Raw genomic sequence first — 23274 nt, forward strand, 5'->3', positions numbered from 1 at the left:
AATCATGTTCCCGCCGTGGATGCTATCTGACATTTTGTCCGGCCGCCCTAATGTGCAGCAAAATGCTGAAAAATGCAACCTGAAGCTTTTGTTTGAAAAAAAAGATCTTTTCAGCTTGTTGACAAATAGAAAGGACCCTCTCTTTGTTCAGGGGGCTTGCATCAGGGTGTGGTGTCGGAGTCAGAGCGAGTGGTGGGGGACAAAGAGAGATGGGTCAGAGAAATATGAGGACAGCCTCGGCACGGTAGCGCCGCTACACCTGTGCTTTATTGGTCTCCTTCCTCTCCGCTGGGTCACCTGTGATAAATCGTCTCTCCCAAAAGACTTCCTACGTCCAGTATCTACACTTCTACCCCCTCTCCGCTGCTGCAGACCCCACACAACTGGAACACGTGGGGGGAAACAGCCCTCGCTAGTGTCCTCCAGTATTTTCCTCTGGAGAGTAAAGAATATAATATATTGCACAGGAACCAAATCAGTCTGAGCTTGGTTCTTGACAAGCGCAACAAAAGAATGGCCCCTGTAGAGAAGGAGCTTGTGGAGGGCTTGACCTTTCAGCCAGAGCAACAGACACATTTCACCCAGGAGACCGCTGTTCCTGTCTCGTGTGAAACAAAGAGCAAATGTTGACTGTAGACGAAGGGATGTCGTTGCTGATTTACGGTAGTTTCGGCCGTTATCTTACGCTGTTTTCTTACGTTGTTGCGTTATTATTTTAACACAAACGTGATTCTTTTTTTTCCAACAACCAACAAGTTAAACCTCACCAATTGTTGCGCAATGCTAACCACGTGCTATCGCGCGTCTCTGCACCGGTGATACAAGGCTGGTATGGAACGTTAGCATGAAACATATTTTTTGGTTCAGAAATGTTGTTATTAAATGTTTCCAGTGGCTTGCAGATGCATACAATGGTAACAATATTATACGGCGACTGGGTCACCAATTGAGGAGAGGAACTCTCACACTGTTTTTAGGCCTCTGCTTGAAAATTGCATACCCAAACTAAAAAAGGTATCTCTGCAACCACTAGGGCTATTTTAAATAATTGTGGTGTTATAATAAAAGAGTATAATGTGAGTTGTGCGTTCAGATGTGTAAATATCAGTCTATATGTTACTGATGATGAGTAAATGAAGAAGTGAATTACACAGTTTTTATAGCAATATCTGCCATAGAGTCCATATGAGCTCCGCAGTTTTCATTGAAAGCCACCGAGAAATTATATAGATATCAGGAAGGCTTTAAAATCGTAAAAAATGTAACAGGAAGTTAAGGGAATTATATGCATTAATCAAACATGCAGAATGTTTCAATCTCCTCAGACTGCATTCATTCTTAGTTTTATGGATCATAACAACACTCATTTCCAGTGGCATGTGTGCCAATCAAAAAGATTTCTTGAACATCGTTCAGCTTCTGCCCGAGTCTGCAGGACAGATTCTCTCCTTCCGCACATCTCCCCGGCTCCCAGCGCTCATGGAAACTATATGCATGGCTTTATGTCAGTATGCATGCAGAACAAGTCTGTGTCCTTGTTAGTGAGAAAGTAGAAGAGCGAGCGAGAGACAGCAGAGGGTGGAAAGCCTCAGGGATGAGAGGAGAGAGAGCGATGGGAGGAAAGTCATCGGGAGCCAAGGGGAAAGAGAAAGAGACAAAGAGAATTCACAAGACGTAACGTGGGAGAATTCACACCAACCAGAGCTCTTTTATTCGTGACGCTGTGTCAGAAAGATGTCGATGTGATGAGAGCGTTCCCTCAGATTAAAAGGCTCGCAGAGCGTGGAAGGCAGTTTTGACGTTTTTTTTTAACTCTGCCGCTGAAAATATACCAGAGAAAATATATTTCCCATGCATGGTTGGATAAAATCCAAAATATTATGACTTTTTTTTTTAAATAGAAGGCGTAGGATTCACAATAAATGATTACATACAAATGTTTGTACGCCAGAAAATATCCTAATTTATAAAACATTGCGCACGCCTGCCAGTTTGCAAACTCCTTTTATAAATCCCAGATCAACTCGGAAATGTTCGCACGTGGATCGGCCTCAGATCCTGCCCTCGACAGGCCCGCATTCACCCATATATGATCAATGCAAGGCACCCTCATGAATGTTGATGCCTGGAAATGAGCCTGCCGATCAATGGTTTTCACGGTGAATCCCAGCAACTACAGAGAGGGAGGCCAAGAAAAGGATTCCTCTCTGACACCGTTTGAGTACGCCTGTGCTCGTTGGGTGAGGAGGTCCCTTAGGAGACCACTCACACACACTCGTTCCCTCCTAATACTTCCATTTACGTAGTCATCTAGCAGTGCCAGAGCACCCATTATGCAGAAGTATGCATTATGGGTGTCGCCACAGTATTTATATGTTTACAGCAATCAGACTGATTGCTTCCAAAATGAACGCGACAATCAGCGCATCCCCCACCTTGGGTGTCATTTAAAGATGGAAGTTTGATAGGTGAACACGCTTGATTTATTTGATAATTATGTACGTCTTGTTATGGCGAACTTGGCTGGCATAATTAGGACTCATGATGATGATATGGCTGTCATTGGCTTTATTTCCAGACGTTGAGTGTGTGTGGCAGTCACGAGCCCTCTGACAGTAGCATCTGATAGCTCTTTTCAGTGTGTCTAATGCTACAGTATGCTGCTGCGTGGGAGGTGACAGATGCTGCTTTCAGGCCCCCCGAAACCACACAAACACTATGTATGCAGATGGATGCAAAAGCACACTCGAGGGACAAAAGCAGAAACCAATATATCATTGTTGAACATTTGATGGGCATTGATATGCTGCATAACATTCAGTCTTTCCACCAGATGTTTGCAACCCGCTGCAGGGACGTGGTCCCATTCACAAGAGCAGCAGAGAGGTCCAACACAGGGCCGGGCTCGATGCAGACCAGTCAACTTCTTCCAAACCAGTTCAGGAAAACCAGTTGACACACAGCTTTAGGAACACTATTGCCTAAAATATCACGCTATGCTGTATCTTTAAGATTTCCCTTCATTGAAATTACGGGGCCTGTGAAACAAGTGTGTCTATATACTTTTGGCCACATAATAAAGTGTGTGACTGTATTCATAAATGTACATATATATATGTATAGTTCATGGAGTATATTTAAATTATATTATACTATATTACTTTATGATATTATATTATATTCAATTGCATTACTTTACATGGTATCATATCATATTATATTATACCCATTCAAGAAAAGTGAGTTCAAGTTAATTCTGATATCTTTTGGTCGTAACTTGGACATTTGGAACAGACCCAATGACAAATGATGACATGTGTATCTGGACCCAGAGGAGCCGCTGCTTCTATGTGCACCACCATCTTAAAAAAAGAGAGAGAGGGAGAGAGAAATAAGACAAAGGAGAATGTATCATACTTAACATACTGTATATCCCACATGTCAGGTCTATATTCCTTCTTTTCAGAGAAAGGGACACTTTATTAGTCAAACTCAACCCTATTTGATTAATATTTAATTGTATTTTAACACACACACACACACACACACACACACACACACACACACACACACACACACACTCCCCGACATGCAGTATAACCTATAATACAGCCTTAATGTTTAAATAGCTGTAGCACGCTTTAAAACCGCATCAATGCACTCGGAAGGTTTTCTGACTTTGTTCCTCCCCAGTGACACGACGGAGCCCTGCAGGCGTCAGGAGGGACAACTTCTGACAGTTTATACTCAAATTACAAATGTTTTCCTGCTGAAGATAAAGAAGCGTTGTGCATTGCCTCTACTATGACGGAAGAGCTGCTCCTGCAATAGGAATGTATAGTGGGAAGAATAAAACTGTGTCTGTGGAACCGCAGGGACGGCTCACTGAGCTCGTATAAGGTATATATGATTGAGGATCTTGCACATCGGAATGAGCAATGTGGCTCATGAAAAGGAGTGGATCCCAGGCTTAAAAGCTGTAGACCCAACAGAGCTAAAAAAAAATCCATGCACTTATCAGTAAAGGCATCCATGCATGTGTAATGAAGGCTTGACTTTAGACAAATATCAAACACATTAAGTAACGCTGTTTCACTCGGGTGGATCGTTCGTGCGACATCCCCATCCATACCATTAACCAGCTAATTTCAACTTCCTTATGTATGGTAGTTAAAGAAAAAATATATGATACTTTTTTCTTGAAGAATATGTTAAATATGAATATGGTATGACATGGTTCAGCTATGTTTGATTCAAATAATTCAGGACTGCTTTAATTTAATGAATTCACCAATATAACCACTCATCTAAAGTGTTTTCGTCCTATTTCTGTCACTTGCCAACACACAGCGGAGGTCAACGGTTTACACTGGTAATAGACCAGACCCAGGTTGCAGCCCATGCAACTGAATGCACTTATTTGCAGTTTGGAGGAATGTTAGTGCAGTACTTGAGAGTAGGCCACTGTTTTCATTCATTGAGACTACACTATTAACTATTAAGTAGCGTACAGTTCAAGGTTTGTGTTAAACTCATGTTTGCACTCTTTTCGATTAGATGCAACCATAAAATATAAAAAGACTCATCCTAGCGCATCCACCGTCGCACACTTTCTCCCGCTCGACGTCACAGTCAGTACAGAGTTGTTGAACAGCAACAGCAACCGCACACGTATCAAGGACGTTACCAGCTGAAACATTGTGGCGCCTACACCGCGGGCGACAGCCAACGGGGGGAAGATACAACTGTGTTGTTGATGATAATCAATCAACTAAAAGACAATGTAAAGTATATTCGCCTGTATTTGACTAAGGTAATGCATTAAATAAAACCTGTTCTGCATGTAAATCGATGTCAACATTTTGTCACTAATGTTTTTTCGGATACGGTAAACAATCTCGGAAAGTTCTCTTTTGTCAGGAAAAAAAATGTGGAGGCTGCACTGCTGAGCGTTCAAGTTTGTGTAAAATTGCAAAGAAACATCAGTTTGTCAAGGTCGGCCGTGGTTTTTGTTTACGTTTGCCGTCGTTCGGAAGTGTTAACTGGGACAATTCCGACCTCCGAGTTGTAAGGAACGCAGCATCACGACCTCGCTCACTCACTTCGTGGCATACTTTCACTATTATAGGGCTGGCCTCCAGTTTGGGAGTAAAATCCCAGTACCTCTTGGGTATACGTTCCACCACTGCGTGGATCTGCAGCAGAGCCGGGTTTTGTGGGCGTAGCGCTCTCGACCGTTTCGCGCGCGCTCTGATGATACTCACAACTACACAGACTCTGTGCTGCCAAAGTGATGCTGGACCTATAGAATGGAGATGCAGCAAACAGCTCTATCGACCATAAAGTTTTAATGAATGTGGTTTCACTTGTCAGATCACAACCGCGGGGGAAACTCATATAAAGAGAGATCTTACAGTGTCACAGCTAATTTACTGATATTTCAAGTGAGGAGTGCCACTATCAGAAGGAGAGAATACTGTGAAATATAGATGGTGTGTACATACCAAATGTGTTTTCCTTACACTAATTACATGGTATACGCGCCTCTCTGCTCTCAGCACCCAAACACTTTTCAAGTTGCCTCGAGCCTTTTCCCATCACTTTGTGTCGAGATAAGAGCATCAGCTCGGCTGCTTTTCTCTAAGTGCATCCCTGTTATCTTTCTGTTCCATATGCACAGAGTGTTTACTCTGCTACGTGTGTAGCAGGAATGTAAAATATCCTCTGCCATACTGTAAAATATTCCAGACATCAATGCACCCTCCTCTTGTTTATGCTTCTCTGAGAAGCATAAATTAAGGTCAACCACTCTGACAGGTCTGTGCAGGGAGAGAAGCACTGAGAGAGAGAGAGAGTGTGTGTGTGTGTGTGTGTGTGTGTGTGTGTGTGTGTGTGTGTGTGTGTGTTGCTAGAAACACTGATTACGAGAACAGAGGAGGCAGCTAGAGAACTGAGCATCATTAAGTAGAAAAACTGTATGATTTAAAAAGAAAAATGCAGCTACAATTATATTTACAAATATTTCGTTCCATTATCCGAACCGCTTATCCTATTGAGTGTCGCGGGAAAGAGGAAGAGGAAAATTAAGCAAAGTAGAAGGAAGGACAGAAGGAAAAAAGGACAGAAGGTAGGAGGGAATGCAGGAGTAAAGTAAGTAAAGTCTGAAGGAAAAAAAAATAAAAACAGGAACAAATTTGATAATGGAGGAAAGGACAGGAGAACAGAAAGAAAGGAGATGAGAAAGAAAGCGAAACAGAAGCAATGAATCATTAATCCGCTGATGTGATAATAATAATGCCTTACAGCCAATTGTGGGTTGTGTTCTTCCAATCACACATTACAGCGGTGGTCGTATTGCACACAGCAGAGATGTGCACTCTACTGAGCGCACCTTTCTGGTTTTTCAATTACTGTAACACCCTCTGTTTTCTATGTGTGTCTTCCCAGTGCTTCCTGATTGTTTATTCCCTTCACCTGTTCTCGTTCCAGACTCCTCCCTCCTTGTGTGCCTTTCTCCTCCTGTGATTGTAAAGCCCCGCCCTCATTGTTTCCACCTGTGCCTCGTTGCCTGTCTGTATTTAGTCTGTGGCCGTTTCTCAATATGCGTTCTTCTCTGTACTTGTGTTCTCGTGAAACGTCATCAGTTGCGGCCCAAATACTGCAACAATTCAAAAGTCCGCTTCTCGCCAAGAACGGTGAAAATGCCCGGCTGTGACTTGATCCGTTCATTTTACCGGGGATGCATCAGAGCAGACTAGAGCGTACTTGAGAGAGCCAATATCCCAGAATGCATTTCGGACTAGCAAACGGGGAACAAAGGCAGATGAGACAACTCATAACTGAAAGTTGACATTCTATGAATACTACTTTTTACTGCTCCGATGTCTCCGATGTCTCCGTATCGATTAAACATGAGATATAATTCTGTTTCGAGGATTTAACAAGCAATCATTCTTATTTATTCACAGTCACATTAAATCAGTTTGACTGAGGGAAAGGTTAAGGTTCATAACTTAAGATTTTAATTTAACTTTTACTTTGAACTACAGCGGTGTCTTCTTACTTTTGACCGAATTGTTTGCAATTATATGTGTATATATATAATACATATTTATAAACACAATATATATACAATGAGATGTGTATCTGTGTGTGTGTGTCTATGTATATATATATATATATATATATATATATATATATATATATATACAATGATATGTGTATGTCTGTGAAACCAGTACAAAAAGAGCAGGGTTGTCATATTTTGTTTGACTGTAAAAATACTTTACAGTGAAGAATCAGAGTTACTCATGACAACAACAGCTGAGGTGGTGACGTCATCAAGTCAGCTGCTGTTCCAATTGCAGTAAGACCGTCCTGCGTTCTCCTGTCTTTGAGAGTCTGGACTCCCAAGTCCAGACTCCAAGTCCAGACTCCAAGTCCAGACTCCAAAAGTTCACAAGTCCGTACTTGGGTATTGAGAAACGGCCTGTGTCTTCCCCTGGTCAGTGGGAGGATGGTCTTCCTTGTCTTCCTGCATGTTGGATCGCCTTGAAGCCGTAGTTGTCTAGTGTTTGTTTCCTGTACCAGTCTTTATCTTCGTTTGTGACTTTGTTTACTAAAATACCTTTTTTGATTTTGCCCTCCACCCGGCCTCCTGTCTGTCTCCTCTGCTCCTGAGTCTCTGCCTCTCAAACTCGGTCGTGACAATGACTTCTATTTCTGAGCTTGACTTTACTGCTGTTTTCTGTGTTTTAAAGCATAGTTGGAAGAGTACATTTGTGTGGCTTGAACCTTAAATGTGGGCTGTGACGGGTGTGATGACATAAACCGGGATTTGAAGAGAGGCAGAGGGAGAAGTCTGCTTGTTTGTGTATTTCAGCCACACTTTCCTAACAGTTTAATAGCAGCTAGGCTTCTCTTGTTTGTTTAAGCAGCCTGTAACAGAGTCAGCTGGAGGCCACAGGCAGGCTTTCCACAAATCTGTCCTGTTTATCCTTCATCCCTCTGATTCCCCCATCCCTCCCATCATCCTTTGCGTTTCAGGCTCTTTACGGAGAGTGATAGTAAGCCTAAATACAGTGTATACTGGACACCAAAAAAAAGATAACTCTGCACTGTTTATAGGATTAGGACTGGACATGCGTGCTGCATCCTGATTCAGGCTCTGACTCCGTCCCAGTTGGCATTACAAGACCAAATATGTCAAAAGAAGTCCACAAAGTCTTTATTCCTTTGCACAGATATGAAGGGTGTGTGTGTGTGTGTGTGTGTGTGTGTGTGTGTGTGTGTGTGTGTGTGTGTGTGTGTGAAATATGATTCGTCCAAGTGGTATTTACCAAGTGCTCAGATAGTCACGACTACGTCCATCGCATAAAAGTACTTTCATACACTCGGTGTGTGCTTCTGTTAGCGGCGTGGACATCATCACACTTTTCCCGCCTCCTGAAGGTGTTGGTGGCTAATCATAGATAGATGTTTTTTATTCCTGCTGTGAAATTAACACCCTCCCTGTCCTTTCTTTACACCCCTGGAAGAGTTACAGCATTCTGTCACTGTGTCATTCACACAACCGACAAACACACACACGGACGCACACACAAAGAGACGCACAGAGGGTAATACACAACTCTTCTAATCTATTATTTCTGAGGCAAATATGACATTAAGCGTCATTAAGACCTGCAGGGGCCAGTTGCACAAAACGCCTTAAGTTAGGATTTTTAAGCTTGTTTTAAGTCCGAGTTAAGGTGCCCTTAAAAAAAATTATTGGTTGCACAAAATACCCTTAAGTCTTCGCCTTAAGGTTTCCTTAAAACATCACTTGAGTATTTAGAAGAAGGAATTAAACCTTTGTGACCAAAGAAGGCTGAGTTTATTGCAATAAATGAAGAAAAGTAATGTATCCCGGAGAGGAGTGTTCTGCAACCAACGGATATGCTAAACGTTGAGCAATTACTTTTACGCCACACGTTTGCCCGGCAGTCAATTCATGATTTGTCTAGAGTTGGATCCCTCTCTGCCTTTCGGCCATATTCCTCTGGTCCCTTTGTGCAATGAATCATTCATGCTACGGGATCTTTCAGTCAGTAATATGCGAGGTAATTCACATCCACAGGTCACCGGTGTGCCACGCCATCACCCAGTTTCAAACGCCCGTCTGCTGAACCGTGTGCGATGAAGTTCCTGTATATAGGGCAACTTTGTATCTTGACAGGTATCCCGAGCGCAATTGCAAGCAAACAAATGTCTCCAAGGCAACTAGAATTCTTCCAATGTAAAATCTCTTTCAATGCAGCAAGTATCTTAACATGTTTCCTCAACTAAGGAATTCTTTTCGGGACTCTTGGCAACATCCTCAGGTAAGTCCCTGAGCTATGGAGAAATTAAGCCTTAAGCGCCTGCAGGAGAACTTGAAGAGCCACGGTGTGATTTAAATCCAGACTAATGCATTCATATTGCAGCATTTATATAACATTTCAAAACGTGTTTTACTGAAAACACAAAAACCATTTTCATCAAGTTAATATAAATTAAATACATAATAATGTATGGTCACCTTTACACTTTAATCCAATCACAAAGTGGTTCACAGGGCAACATTTTAAGGCCCCTAATTATAATGAAAAGAATGGAAATATTTATAGAAGACATAAATTTGATTTTTCATCCAGTAGCCTATTTCTTTATTTCTTTATGAATGTTTCTGTTCTGTGGAGCTTGAGATGCATTCCTCGCCTCATTTTGTCAATTAATTAAGATGATCTCTTTTATGACTCCCTTTACTCCTTTTCCCTCTGTTTTCTTGCAGCTTGTGGCTGAATAAAGTATAAAGATGGTTCATGTTGTGATTTTTAGGCCTGGCGATGAATGAAACTCGCTGCTGACACAGTTTACAACCTTCTTTTGAGAAAATGTAATCCGGGTCTATTAAAATGAAATGGAATGAAAATGCAACTCGACTAAAATCAAGAGAAGAAGAAAAAGCTCTCCCACTCGCTCTTCTTCTTCAATCATCTCCATCCTCTCCACCGTCTCATCACCTTCCTCCAGCTCTCCATCTCCCTGTTCTCCGCTCCTCTTGCCCGCCTTCTGCTCTCCTGGTTTCCCATGTCTGCGGTGAATCAGAAGAGGATCGCATTCGGCATGAGTCCTTCACGCTGCTGTTTGCCGTTTGATGAGCTGGGAGGCCTTCAAGGAGGGAGGGAAATTCTGATGCTGTCAGGAGCCTGTGCCAATTTCAAGCGGCACTTGCCACTCATTTTTCCACTTGAACGCTCCTCGCAGGCCTGACGTCCTCCAGAGGCGGCTGTTTTTCTCTCAAAATTGAGATCCAGCGTCGTCGACCAGGTGTGACGAAGGCTTCTCGCCTCTGGGAACATAGCATAACCTTTGCATATTTAGATGAAATATCAAACATGTATATCCATACGTGGGGAGGAAAATCAGTTTTCCCCCGGTTTGAGCGCGTGTGAAGTTTCTACGCGGCGGTGGAGCTGTACACCCTCACGCCTCTCGATACTTCAATCATGTTGTGTAAGTGGATCACCAGGAAGCAGCAATGACATGAGGAGACGTTTGCCTGCCAGTCTAATCTCATGTTGCACATGAAGAGAAGGGTATGCATGACGAGCGCCGACGTCGGTGCCGAGTTCAGCTGCGAGCAGATGTCTGTTGTTGTTTCTCCAGGTTTGTATACGAATCCAACAAAGGTGTTGCATAAAAAAACAACACCCTGAGTAACCTGTGGTGTATCTATCACACGGAGCGTGGTGCGACCCTCACTAAAGAACATTAGTTCCTGGCATTGTATGTTGGAAGCTATAAGTGACACTCAAAAACAATTTGCTCTTTAAAGGAATAGCTTCTAATTTGTTAGATGATTCAATCAAAGTCATTCTGTGCAACTCGTAAAGAATCAGTCTGATCTTACTTTTCAACTTTAACAAATCCCGTGTAAATCCGTCTATAATTATATTCTGACATCTTAACCATCCTTGCGAGGCTCTGAAAGGCCTTGGTTCCTACTGAGGACATAAATCTACTAAAACGGCTCCAGAAATTATATATATATATATATATTTTTAAAGGCTCAGTAATTTCTCAAAACAGCCCACTGCTGTAGCTTTTGAGAAATTATACTCAAACAGGAGGGGAAAGTGCATTTGTCGGGGACTTTTTTTAGCAGCGGATTAATCCACATTTGATGCTGTCGTAAATATTTCAGGCAGCAGGACGGTTCATGTGGGGATTGTGTGAAATTAACTAATCTAAAAACAGCATTTTGCTTTTATCAATGCTTCTGCTTCAGACAAGCCTAAAAGCCTTTTTTGCAAATATTTATGTAATTTTTTTTTATCAAAGATTAATACTTGAATATATGCAGAAAAACAAGTGGATGCAAAATGTATCTTCATTAGTGTTCCCTCCAAACGCAGGGTTATAGATAACCTAAATAAACTGTTGGTTTGTTTCCAACCTGTCGGACTCTGCAGTGTTATTATAATAATGGCCAACTTCACATATATGGCTCCTGTTGCAGTGACCCGGCTTACCCTCCAATGCAGACTGTAGAAAACATGTTTGTGTGTCTGTAAATAAACCTGCTATAGGTGGTCTCTCTGCCCTCATGGCCTTCAGCTAAATGTATACACGGTCCAGCAGATTAAAACTCTGTAATCCTCCTGCCGCTCGTCTCAAATTGGGACCAAACTTGGCCAAGAGGTTTGTCATTAGGCCATGTGTTTCCGTATTTTTACATCAAAACGCAAATTCGAAAATGCACGTGACTGTGATAAGGAAAACAAATGTTCCCTGCAGTAGTACGGGAAGTAATTGAATTGACAACATAACAAGGTCTTATCTGGCGGGTTTCTCCAGGCACGGCAGAGGAGCGTCGTGCCGAGCGAGCCTGTGATGCGGGAAACGCTCCTGGGCCACCAATGAGCTCTTGACCCCGCTGCTCACTGGAGCACATCCTGACACACAGCACGGAGCAGGGCTGTAGAAATGAGGTGTGTGTGTGTGTGTGTGTGTGTGTGTGTGTGTGTGTGTGTGTGTGTGTGGGTCCGCAGGGCATCCATGCGTCTGGGAAGGCATCTAGTTATAGCTGCTAAATGCGTGCCGTGGAGAGGTCACAACGTGCGCTCACATGAGAACACGCCTCCCGCATGCAGATGGGATCAAAAAAACACGGCGAGGTGGCCGAGGCCACTCAGATGTGCGGCTGTCACACGTGTGTACACACACGCAGGCGGTGAGGTCATGCGGGTGAACTCTGACCGTGTCAAGTTGCCATGGCGATGAACGTTTGATCCCGCTGCAGACTTGCTTTAGTTTCGACCGAGCTAATTAGGTGGAGATGAAAACCAAACGCATTTCGTTCTTTATTATTTACGAGAGGATTTTGGGTTGCCACTCGCAAGGTGTGGTGGAGAAATGATTATTGGACAGGACATTATAAACATGAAATAATGTATATAACCTCAGTATTTGATTGAACTACACACGTCATATATACAATATGTAACAAATGATGGAGTAGACATGGTATATATATATATATATATATATATATATATATATATATATATATATATATATATATATATGTATAAAGCGTGGTATGCTTCAGGACAAGCTACATTGTGATTGACAGGTCACTACCGCTACCAGAGCCGTATACGTGTTTTTTTGGGGGGGGGGGTCTTTTTTTTCGTTCATTTTTTTGTCAAAAATTGTTTTTGATATGATGAGTTGCAGCGGGACTCACCACGCTCACTTTCACTTTAATAGAACTGGCACCATGCGTCTGACATGACCTTTGGACTCCTGCAGGCCAGGAGGGTGATAGCTTTATCTGTGGAAAAATGGATATACATTTGATACATGTATGGGTGAAGGAGATGGCATCTTGTATTTTATTGGACTTAAATGAAAAAAAGCAGGATAATTGAAAGTGTCAAAACCTTTATTATCTTGCACACCAAGGTTCACATTCAATTTGAAATTGCGATGTGTTGATGTGTGTAAAACATGTGAAATGTTAATCTTCCTAGACTCATTGTTGAATTATTATTATCATCATTATTGTCTATTTAGCTGTAAGTATATGCGATATCTAATTAAAAAACGTCTGGCACAATCAATTTTTTTTTTTTACGTTCCTTGGTATTATTTTCTCCGGGAAAAGTCATTATGTATTCTTGAGAATTCTCACTTTACAGTATCCAAGCTGATCCTGGACATTTTCAGGTAATATAGAGTTGTTGTTTTTCTCACCGTGTGACACCAGTCAGTCTGCCGTGATGTGGAGCCCCACTCGGTCCTGACAGCCTCCAGCAAACATTCACTCATGCTTCCATGGAAAGTGTCTACACGGACACCACAAGCACGGACTGTTTGCATTCATGAGTAATTGCACTCTCCCAATGCGATAGAGGGAGATGACGCCTGTACAGCCTGACACATTTAATCTGGGACAACGAGCCTCCATCTCCTCTGGGAAGTCACACTTTCCTCTCATAAAGATTGTCTTCCGTCTGATTGGCCGGTGGCTCATGGGAGATCTGACAAAAAGAGGATGACGTGAGCTCGGGAGGAACAGAAGAAGCAATCTCTGTCTGACACTGAAACACAAGCATGACTAAACGCCTGTAATATCCTGATTATATCTTCTCTGCTTCTCGGCGTGAGCCTCGTTGATTCCTGTCGCTGTATGTTTTGCATACGTGGCCGCGTGTCAGAATAGATATCACAAAACAGGGAGAGATCATTTTTTTCCGTGAGGCGATGATGATGAGGAGGAGTGGACGATGCTGTCATGGCGATCGTTTGGGCATTGAATGCACATAAACAAGACTGATGCAGGTTTTCTGCAGTACAAAAGTAATCCAATTGATTTTTTTTTTTTGTCTGACCATTTATGAGAACAGAAAAGTGTTTTTCACGACTGCGACATGTCAGTTCTTTTTGGTTGCAGCTTTACCACGATGCTCAGAATGTCCAGTCAACATGGTTCTTACATTGGTCCACTCTCCTCTATTGATACATTTCAAATTGTGGACAACTTTTTTCTGTCTGTCTGAGTGTGTGTTAAATATCACTCTCATGCAGATTCAGGACAAATCTGAGCAAACAAAGTTTTATACACGGCACTTGACAGATTTCACTGTTTTTGTTGGTTTTTATGCCTCTCTTTATGCCGACGACAGCTGCGGCCGGAGGCATTGTGTTTTACGGGTTGTCGGCCCGTTCGCCTCAGGAACACCATGCAGGAAATGTCTTCACATTCGGACACAAACGTCCACTTGGGATCAAGGATAAATTAATTTGATTTCGGTGGTCAAAGGTCAAAGGTCACTATGATCTCACAAAACAGGCTTTTGGCCTAAAACTCAAGAACTCATACGCTAATCACGACAATTTACACACAAATGTCTGAGAGAGAAAAATAAGGAAGTGCTGACATGTTGGACGGACGTGGATAAGAAGTAGGGTTTGGTTACCGAAAACTATATGACCGGTGCCTACCGGACCGAAACCCAACGCAGATTTCGGTGCTTCCTTTCGGTGCCTGAGCCGATTGAAATATTTTTTTTACACTACTCTGATGACTCCATCCTGGCAGCAGGTAACAATAGCCTATCGTTTGTATAGCTTCAGTAGCTAGCTAGCCATCAACCTTTTAACAGAGAAAATGCAGAAAGGTAAACGGTCAAAAGTGTGGCTGTATTTCGCAAAAAAAGATTTGAACAACGCGTCGTGCAGCAAAACAACTGCGTTGTACGTCAGGGCGCAGGAACCGCAGCTGACCGACAAGAACACCGGCTGGGAGCTCTGCAGGAGAAACGCTCCAAGCCGTGACACAAAGGGAGATTATTAGGAAACGTGTTTGTTCCTCGGTTCATTTGGTGTTTGCCAAATTCAAGAGCAGCTCCATCTGGTTCAGAAAAGCTCTCCCAGTTGATATTAATGATGACGTGTAGTCCAGTAAAGCAGCAGAGTTTGTAGAATCCAACATTTTGTGAGTGGAGTTGCACACGGTCTGATGCTTGTGTCTGTTCTTTATAAATATATATATATATATATATATATATATATATATATATATATATATATATATATATATATATATATATATTGTTCATAGTTTGAAGTTAAAAAGTTTGAAGCTGTAGTTTGAAGTCAAGTGTTTTGTATTTATTTAGATTTATAGTATACTTTAAACAGCTATATAATTATAACAATATATTGTTCAATTTGAAGAACAGAAATTGCTAAAAAGTATAATTTTAGCACCGGCATCGAAAAAAACAACAACCGATACCCATCCCTAATAAGACGTGCAACGGGACCGGTCAACGGAGGCAAACAACCGCCACTTGGTTTTGCTAATAATTACATTAATACATGTTATTTAAGAAGGCCAGCAGTGTGCTGGGGTGTCACTGGATACGTTGGAGGAGGTGGAAGACAGGAGGATGATGGCAAAGCTCTCATTCCTGATGAACAACACCTCCCACCCCATGCAGGACACTCTGGCCGCTCTGCACAGCTCCTTCAGCCACCGGCTGATTCATCCCCAGTGTGTGAAGGAGAGGAACCGCAAGTCCTTCCTTCCTGCTGCTGTCAGGCTGCACAACCATCTGAGCTCCCAGTAGACCACAAAAAAACACTTCAACCTGTGCATTATTAATACACTGTTCATAATAACAGTTATATGTATTATGTCTATATATATGTACAATTCTGTATTTATAGTACTTATTATTATTATTATTATTTTACTATGTCTCTGTGTGCACTTTACCCTGTTTCCCCACTGCGGGACTAATAAAGGAATATCTAATCTAATCTAATCTATTGATATTTTCTCTGAAAACACCAGAGGCACACTTTGATTATTGGTGAAACATTCTCATGTTCATTGTTTTCTCCACAATAATCTCAATGGGCCGACACAAGGACAGGCCCACACATCTTCACTTAGCAAACGGACTGGAAGAAGGGGAAACGGCTTACAAAAATACACCTTCTATCTGATTTACATGTTGTATCTTCTGTAATGAACTGCTGCATGAATAGAGACGTAAAGAATATAGCCTGCGGCTTCGGAGCTGTTTGTTGCTGCTGTCATTTTGTGTCGTCCTGAACTACCAGACTTTAAGAACACTTCAGTTTGAGTGCCTCACTTATCGGTGAAGTGTCTCTCGTGTGCTTTGTGGATATCAGGAAATATAAAAACAGACCACGGGCCAGCTCCAGATCAATCCTCTTAGGGTTTTGCTTTTGTCTTTTCACGCACAGTTGCTCGATAATGATTTATGCTGTGGGTTTAATTATTTTTATTCTGGTAACCCTCACGTTCTTCATAACGTCGAGAGAGTTTAATCTTGAGTGCATCGCTTGCATCTTCATTTGTGTTTGTGTTATTCTCATGGGTCATTAAAAGAAAAAGAAAATCCAAACCAGCTCGCTCTGAAAAAATGAAAGATTTCATATAAGCCAGGTTATGTTTAGAGAAGATATAAACACATGTTGACACTGGAACATATATTGTTTACTGAAACGCTCTACATTGTCGGGGTTCATCATCATTTTAGGATTTTTTTCTAGCATTTATTAGTCTGAGGAGGGCATTGAGAGAGAGTGGAGGAATTCGACATGCAACAAAGATCAATCAAAGGGAGTTATACCAAGGCACTCCAAATAACATTGTTTTTAATTAGTTTAAATGATCACACAGAAAACTTGGGATCCTTTTGTATTGAACATTTCACAAAGAGTGTCTCATTGTACAACATATTGCAAGTTAAAGTCTCAGAACATTTCACCATCAACAATAAAGTGCATTGATCTTCAGCTGTGAGATCACAGCCCCTCCCTTTCAACACATTTCAACTCCTTAAAACTTAATGATAACTCTTGTTGTAATGCGTCATTCATGTGGACTGTTTTCATCTTACCCGGTTTAAATTTGTGCATTTATATTACATTTTACCTTCTGCTTTAAACTGTTTCAATATGAATCTGCCGAGACTATATGTAAAGTTGCGGATGCTGCCTTTATGTGGAATGCATTTAAGCATATGTCCCTGTAAACCTCAAATACACTATTTGTATTATTAAAACATGTTCAAATTATAATTTGTCATACTATGTACTGAAAAACAACATAAATAAATGATGCATAATGAAATATATAAAATAGACAATAACCAAGATGAATACAATTAATAATCAATACTTTAATTTGAGTATATCGATTCAGAATAATCACAAAACGGGAAAAACAGTAAATGCAATAAAGACACATTCTGCCACCTACTCAGCTGCCTTTTTGTCATTCATCTTCCAAAAGTCAGATAAAAGTTGAGGCTTGCAGCCCTCCATCCTCCTCTGAACACGCTGTACCTAAATGTTCTCTGCAGCTCCAGACAGAAACGTGCGCACCTGATGACGCTGCAGTCTGCCGCTGTCTGCTGCTGCGTCATGTGCGCACCAGACAACAGCGACCAAGCCTGCACTCTCCTCCCATCACCCGCCACCACCCTCAAGTCTCATCCCTGCATTAGTCTATTTTTCTATTTTATTTTTACTTAAATTATATATTACTTTCCTAAAACGCACAGGGACTCTTTCCCCGGTCACTCTTAGTTTTTTTTACATAATTCATCACCTCTCTGCTCATCCGCGTGCCTATGGAGCGCAACAACAGCAACTGAGAACAAAACAGAGAAAGCACAGACGCGGTAGAGCCTCAGGACACCGTAACCGGGTCACGCGGAGTGTTTTGCTGCAGCTCAGCAGCCGCGCCGCGCCGCGCCGACCCCGTCCCGTCTCCGCTGGCTGGCTGGCATAATTCGCAGACGGAAGGGGGAGGGGTTTTCACTGACATCAGCACTGCCGCTCCACTACCCAGCGCCCGAGCAAGGCTGCCTGTCTGGACCAGCCACGCGCACATCCACTTCTCCTGACTGGGCTTTCGCGGATGTATACGGGCTCGCTCGGCGGGGGTTCGGGTTGTGTCTCAAGCGGGACGGTTCGCACACCGGGTCGTCGGCGGCGGAGGAGGAGGTGGTGGTGGTGGAGGAGGAGGAGTACGCGGGGCTCGCACGTGCGGTTCGAGCGGTGAGTTTTTTGCGTGTGTTTCAGCGGGCGGCGGCAAACTGGCGCAGGGCGAGTTTAGTCGGGCACGCTGTCTGGCTTGAAGTTCATATCCGCCTCGTCACGCTCGCTGTAACGGATAGTCTGGGCTGCTCGTCTCTCTGTCAGCCTGCTGAGGGACGCTTCCACTGCCTTTAACTCCAATAATATCCTCAAATATTACTTAAATTGAAGCTTTGCTCGTGCTCTGACCTTAATTGACACCCCTGACATTCAAAAGGACCCTCAGGCCTGAGCTGCAGCTTCTATGTCCTTGCTTTTTTTTTAAATCTGAGTAGCTGGATAGAGAAGAAGTGTGTGTGATGATGTTAAGCCTGAAGAACTTCCTTTTTAAGTTTGCAGGTGCGTGTGTCTGCTCCAGGAGGCTGCACAGACCAGAGAAAGGCGAAGCAGCAGGATTTCACACAGAAGGGTGCACACGGGGACGCTCCCAACAAGAAGCCAAATTCTGCACTGCAGTGGATTTCCTCAGGTGTGTGTGTGTGAATGAATGAGTGAGTGAGTGTGTGTGTGTGTATGTCTGTCTGTGGGTGTCTGGTCTGACATACACGTACACTTTCTCATTAACATCGGAGGATCCTGGCAGAAGCTTTGGGGGATCGTCTGGAGGTCGCCCCGTCCTAGAAAACTGTGCCACCCTCCATTTTTTTTTTTCAGACCATCCAGCCCCCCTTCACCATCCACCCCGCTCCTCTTTTTTCTTCTTTTCCCAGCACAGACACAGAGTGGCGGCTGGGCAGTCTTCCTGTCCATTTGGAGGCCTCCGACTGGACAGCTTTGACCGTCGGGTGGATTCATACTGTGGATTTTTTTTTACTGCTCGGGCATTTCACCGAGTATTAAAGCAAAAGTTGGCCGTTCACTTCCATTTCTTTTGCACTTAAAGGACTTGTATTTTTGGATTAAGAAGGTCGGACCTGCTCTTCATGGGGTTGTAGGACTTAAAAGGGTGTCAAATTCCACCTCAGGGATCAGATTTTTATCATTTCCAACCGTGTCATCCAAGTCAGCACGACTCAGCAAATCTCAGGCGCCGTCAGGTTTCCCAGGTTTAGGTTGAGTTCCACCTCAGGGATTTCTAACTAACAGAGTTTACTTTTGCTATTTTTCAAGACTTCACTTTTCACACCTCAAATCTCAGGCAACATCTGTATTTTTGGCTTTAGAACCGCCCTATGAACCCCGGTTGCCATGGCCTCTGACAGTTTCCAGTACCGGGCGCTCTTTGAGTACAAGCGGGAGCGCGGCGATGACATCAGCCTCCAGACGGGCGACCTGCTCACCGTCCTTAAGGCCTCGCTGATGGCCCAGCCGGGGCTGGACTACCAGGACGGGGACGAGCGGAGCCCCAAAGGCTGGCTGCACGGCACCAACGAGAGGAGCAAGGAGAAGGGAGACTTTCCAGGGACCTTTGTGGAGTACGTCGGGGCGGTGAGGACCGGCCCTCCTGCGGCTAAATCCTGGTCCAGGCCGGTACCGCGGATCCCCGGGGGACCACAGGCCGACGCGGGTGCTCAGCCTCCTGGAGCAGCTGCTGCTTCAGGTGAGTGCCTCCAACTCGGCTCTCAAACAAACGCATCATGGGGAAGTTTGGGTCCTCTGCTTGGATCGTCATGCTGACTTAGCAGTTTGATTGTAATCAGTATATTTTTTTTAAGAAATCCATATGAATGGAACAAAAGCTTCACATTTTGTAAGTTTTGGCTGTAAAGCTTGATGTTGGTCTTCATGTGTCTCGTACCATTGTGAGCTGCTCTGCTCTCACAGCTCTCACTTCCCGCCTGGTCCAGTTGCGGTGAAGCATGCTTGGCTTGACTACAGAGTTGCTGCGTAACATGAACCTGAGCTATGGTTTCGACAGCGTTACAGATGAAATGAAACGTGCAACTCAAAAGTTTGCACTTCAGTTCTTTTTCAGGTCTTTTTCGTGTCCACACTGAGGTTGTATCTGGGCCGGCTGTGAGGCTTTCTAGGATCGCCGTGACACAGTTGCAAAACTATGATGGTGACACGACATCTTTATACCCTCACGTACCTCTGCTGTACAAACTATAACTATAACTCCTGGTCCATGGCCTCGCTGCCTGTTCAGGTTGGCTGATAACTTGCAGCTGTGCCTGTTGCTGAGCACCCTTATTTGTCTGGACTGGAGCTGGAGGATCAGTGTAGATCACTACACTGATCCTCCAGCTCCTATCCAGACAAATACCAGCCCTGCATGAAATCCACCGGGCCTGAGTACTCCTCCTCACTGGGGTGTGTGAGTCTTCCAAGAAAATATAGCAAGTTGGTTCTGAAAGATACTTTTCTCTGCTGAACAGCAAGGGGCGGCGACTCTGGCTGCAAAAATAAGTCTGATTGTGTGTATGTATGAGGAAAATGACCCTACTTCTCACTTGATGTCTCAGTAAACATTATAAAGATGTATTATGGTCTCAATCGTTAATTTCAACTCTTCTTCAATACAGCATGATGTTCATTCAGTAATTATGGTGAAATAGACCATAAAACAGAGAATTCTTAAGGGCGGGCCTGCTGTGATTGACAGGTTGCTGTCGCTACCTGAGCCGTATCCGGCACTAACTTCCATTCATCGGTTGCGGGAAAAAAAAACATGGCAACGGCCGTATTCCAAGACAAACCAATGGGTGACGTCGCGATGACTGCGCCCCTGACTTGTATACATGTCGATGGACAAGTTTGACTAAACTGTAACACTGATTCAGAGCTGAAACAATAGGCTCATTTCACAGCAGCCGTTATGATGCATGTGATTGCAGGATAAACACAGGTGTAATCTATCACATGAATTATGGCCCTGTTCCATTTAGGTTTGTTTTTTGCTGCTGATGTTCCCAGAGCTGTGACCTAATGGTAGAAATTATGGCCAAAACAAAGTGTTAACAAACCAGGATTAGACTTTGAAAAGTCAGAATTATTGTGGCACAGTAACAAATAGGCGCGCTTGCGCCTGCAGCAGGAACCCTGGGAGCTGATCAATGCCCCACATTCTCTATTATTGACTGTGCAGTTTCTGCAAACATCCAGAGATGTCACATCCTATACTGTTGGCTCCCGGCGTGTTCTGACTGAATCTGTGTTCATCGCCGCCTGCTTTGACGTCTTCCGGTGTCTCCCGGTGATGATCCCAGTCAGAAGACGCGTAGGGTCACGTACCGTACACTGGCGTGCGAGCCGTGTGTATCTGTCTGTATCCGTTGCAGCTGGATTCTTGATGATTTTTATTTAGAACGGAGCAGAAACCAACATGTAAAAAGCCTTACGAAAGGGGCTGCCCCACTTGAAAAGCTATTCTGAAACGTGCAGGCCTTGATTAGTGTTTTTAAAGGGTTTGGGTGGTTAGCTCCGTTATAGCCCCGGCTGTCTGCTGCAGACCGAGTTCAGATCCGCTGTGTTTATGGCTCCTCATTTTCTAAATGGGTCAGACGCAGCAGTGTTCTCTCCTCCTCCTCTGTCGCCTCGCTGCTCTCTTTAATTGTCTGGCTGCCCGTCTGTTTTATTATGGAGTGGGTTGGGTCCGTCTCTTTATAAATAGCATCCATACCCTCTGGGTAAATATCTCATTTCTATAAGTCTCTGCTCGCTGCGGCTGATGCTCTTAGTTAAAGTGCTGGCAAAGCAGCTCGTCCCTCCATATAGCTATCTATCCATCCAGCCTGCACACAAAGCTGTGTTTGTTCTGATTAGTTGATTGGTCGAGGCACCGTTGGCATGACACGCCACATTCCTGCAGTCACAAATCAGCTGCAGTAAGCAGAACAGCGAGGCCGGAGCAGCCTCTGTTTACCGCTGGCACTCCGGCACGCCCTGCTCTGTTGCAGCGCTCCGTTCAGGAACAACACGGTTTGGAACGACATGGTTTTAAATGTTCCAGGGAGCAGGACTGATCCAGGATCACTGGTCTAACTCACATAGAGTGAGTGTGTTGACGGTGCAGGCATGTAGCAACAATATTTCTTTATATTCATAATGAATCGGCTCGCTATGCACGTTTTTTTAGTTCAGCACAAGCGCTGCGCGGCCATTGTACTTTCTGACTTTTTAAATAATGTGACAAAATGTGCCCAACCAGCACTGTGTTGATCCGGTGTACCATGCTATAGTTCGACTCAGTTGCATGTTTCAAACCTGATTAATCAGGCTGAACTGAAACCTGGCAGCTGGAAATTCCTACCAAACGGAATCCATGACATTCATTTGCCGCTGTGCGAGCGAACGCCATTCAACCCGCCCATCGCTCGGTTTTTATTTAGTGGAACTGAACTAGTTCTTGCCCCAAAGTCGGGCGCCATTTCTCCTTCCTCCACTTGTTGCACAGGACAGTGCACTTTTCTCCCAGCAGCCACGCTGATGAAATCAGGTGTGATGCCTAATAGCGCTAACAGGGCTCATAGCACTAATCAATGCGCAACACTATCTGACGCCTTACCCTTCCCTGAGGGAAGCTCCATGCAGCATTAATTATGACCGTTAGCTAATGAATCCCGGACCGTCTCCTCGTCACTATCGACCCACAGGTACATAGGAGAGATGTTGAGGTAATCAGAGCTCCGGCTGATCCTAAAGGGCTAATGCCATGCAGAGCGCTGCTCTGCTGTGATAAGCCGGGGCTCGCGTCTCTCACACTCTCTGCTCCTCTGTTATTCAAATGAGTGGCGTGATTGCATGTTAACCAGACTAGACGCTGCTGGATCGTTCTCCCCGGAGGATCGCCAGGGCTTCGCCATGTAAAGACGACTAAACCCCTGCGCAACATCAGCGTGGAGAGGGTCAGCGTCCAACGAGAACAGAGAGACCTGAATTCAGAGCGGGAAGTTTGGGGTTTCTTTGCGGAGTCTTTAAAGCCAAGTCTAAGGCCTCAAAACTTCCATTTGAAGAAAGGAATAGGACCTCACATGGACGGAAGCACAAGACCAAACGTGTGCCCCCTGGTTTTACGTCGATACGGGACGCTGATAAGATCGGCCATGACACGATCAAAGCCGCCGATAATGAGGCTGAGACAGTGAGGCTACCGGAAAAATAATGAGCTTATGACCAGAACTTTATCTGTAAGATTTCACTTTACCGCTTGCCATCACTTCT

At 43.8% G+C, this 23274-nt stretch overlaps 1 protein-coding gene across 2 annotated transcripts in view; it reads left to right on the plus strand.

The window, feature by feature from the left end:
• Positions 1-19359: 19359 nt before the first annotated feature.
• pik3r3b (phosphoinositide-3-kinase, regulatory subunit 3b (gamma)) overlaps positions 19360-23274 on the plus strand; it is a gene marked incomplete at its 5' end in the record, with an annotated part of 166466 nt that continues 162551 nt past the window's right edge. Inside the window, one exon of one of the 2 annotated variants that reach the window (XM_079220518.1) lies at positions 19360-19711. In XM_079220518.1, coding sequence (XP_079076644.1) covers positions 19360-19711 — 352 coding nt within the window. The remainder of the gene's footprint in view (positions 19712-23274) is intronic. The other variant, XM_079220519.1, reaches the window with a different exon arrangement.

Source organism: Taurulus bubalis, assembly GCF_910589615.1.
Source record: "Taurulus bubalis genome assembly, chromosome: 7".
Lineage (NCBI taxonomy): Eukaryota > Metazoa > Chordata > Actinopteri > Perciformes > Cottidae > Taurulus > Taurulus bubalis.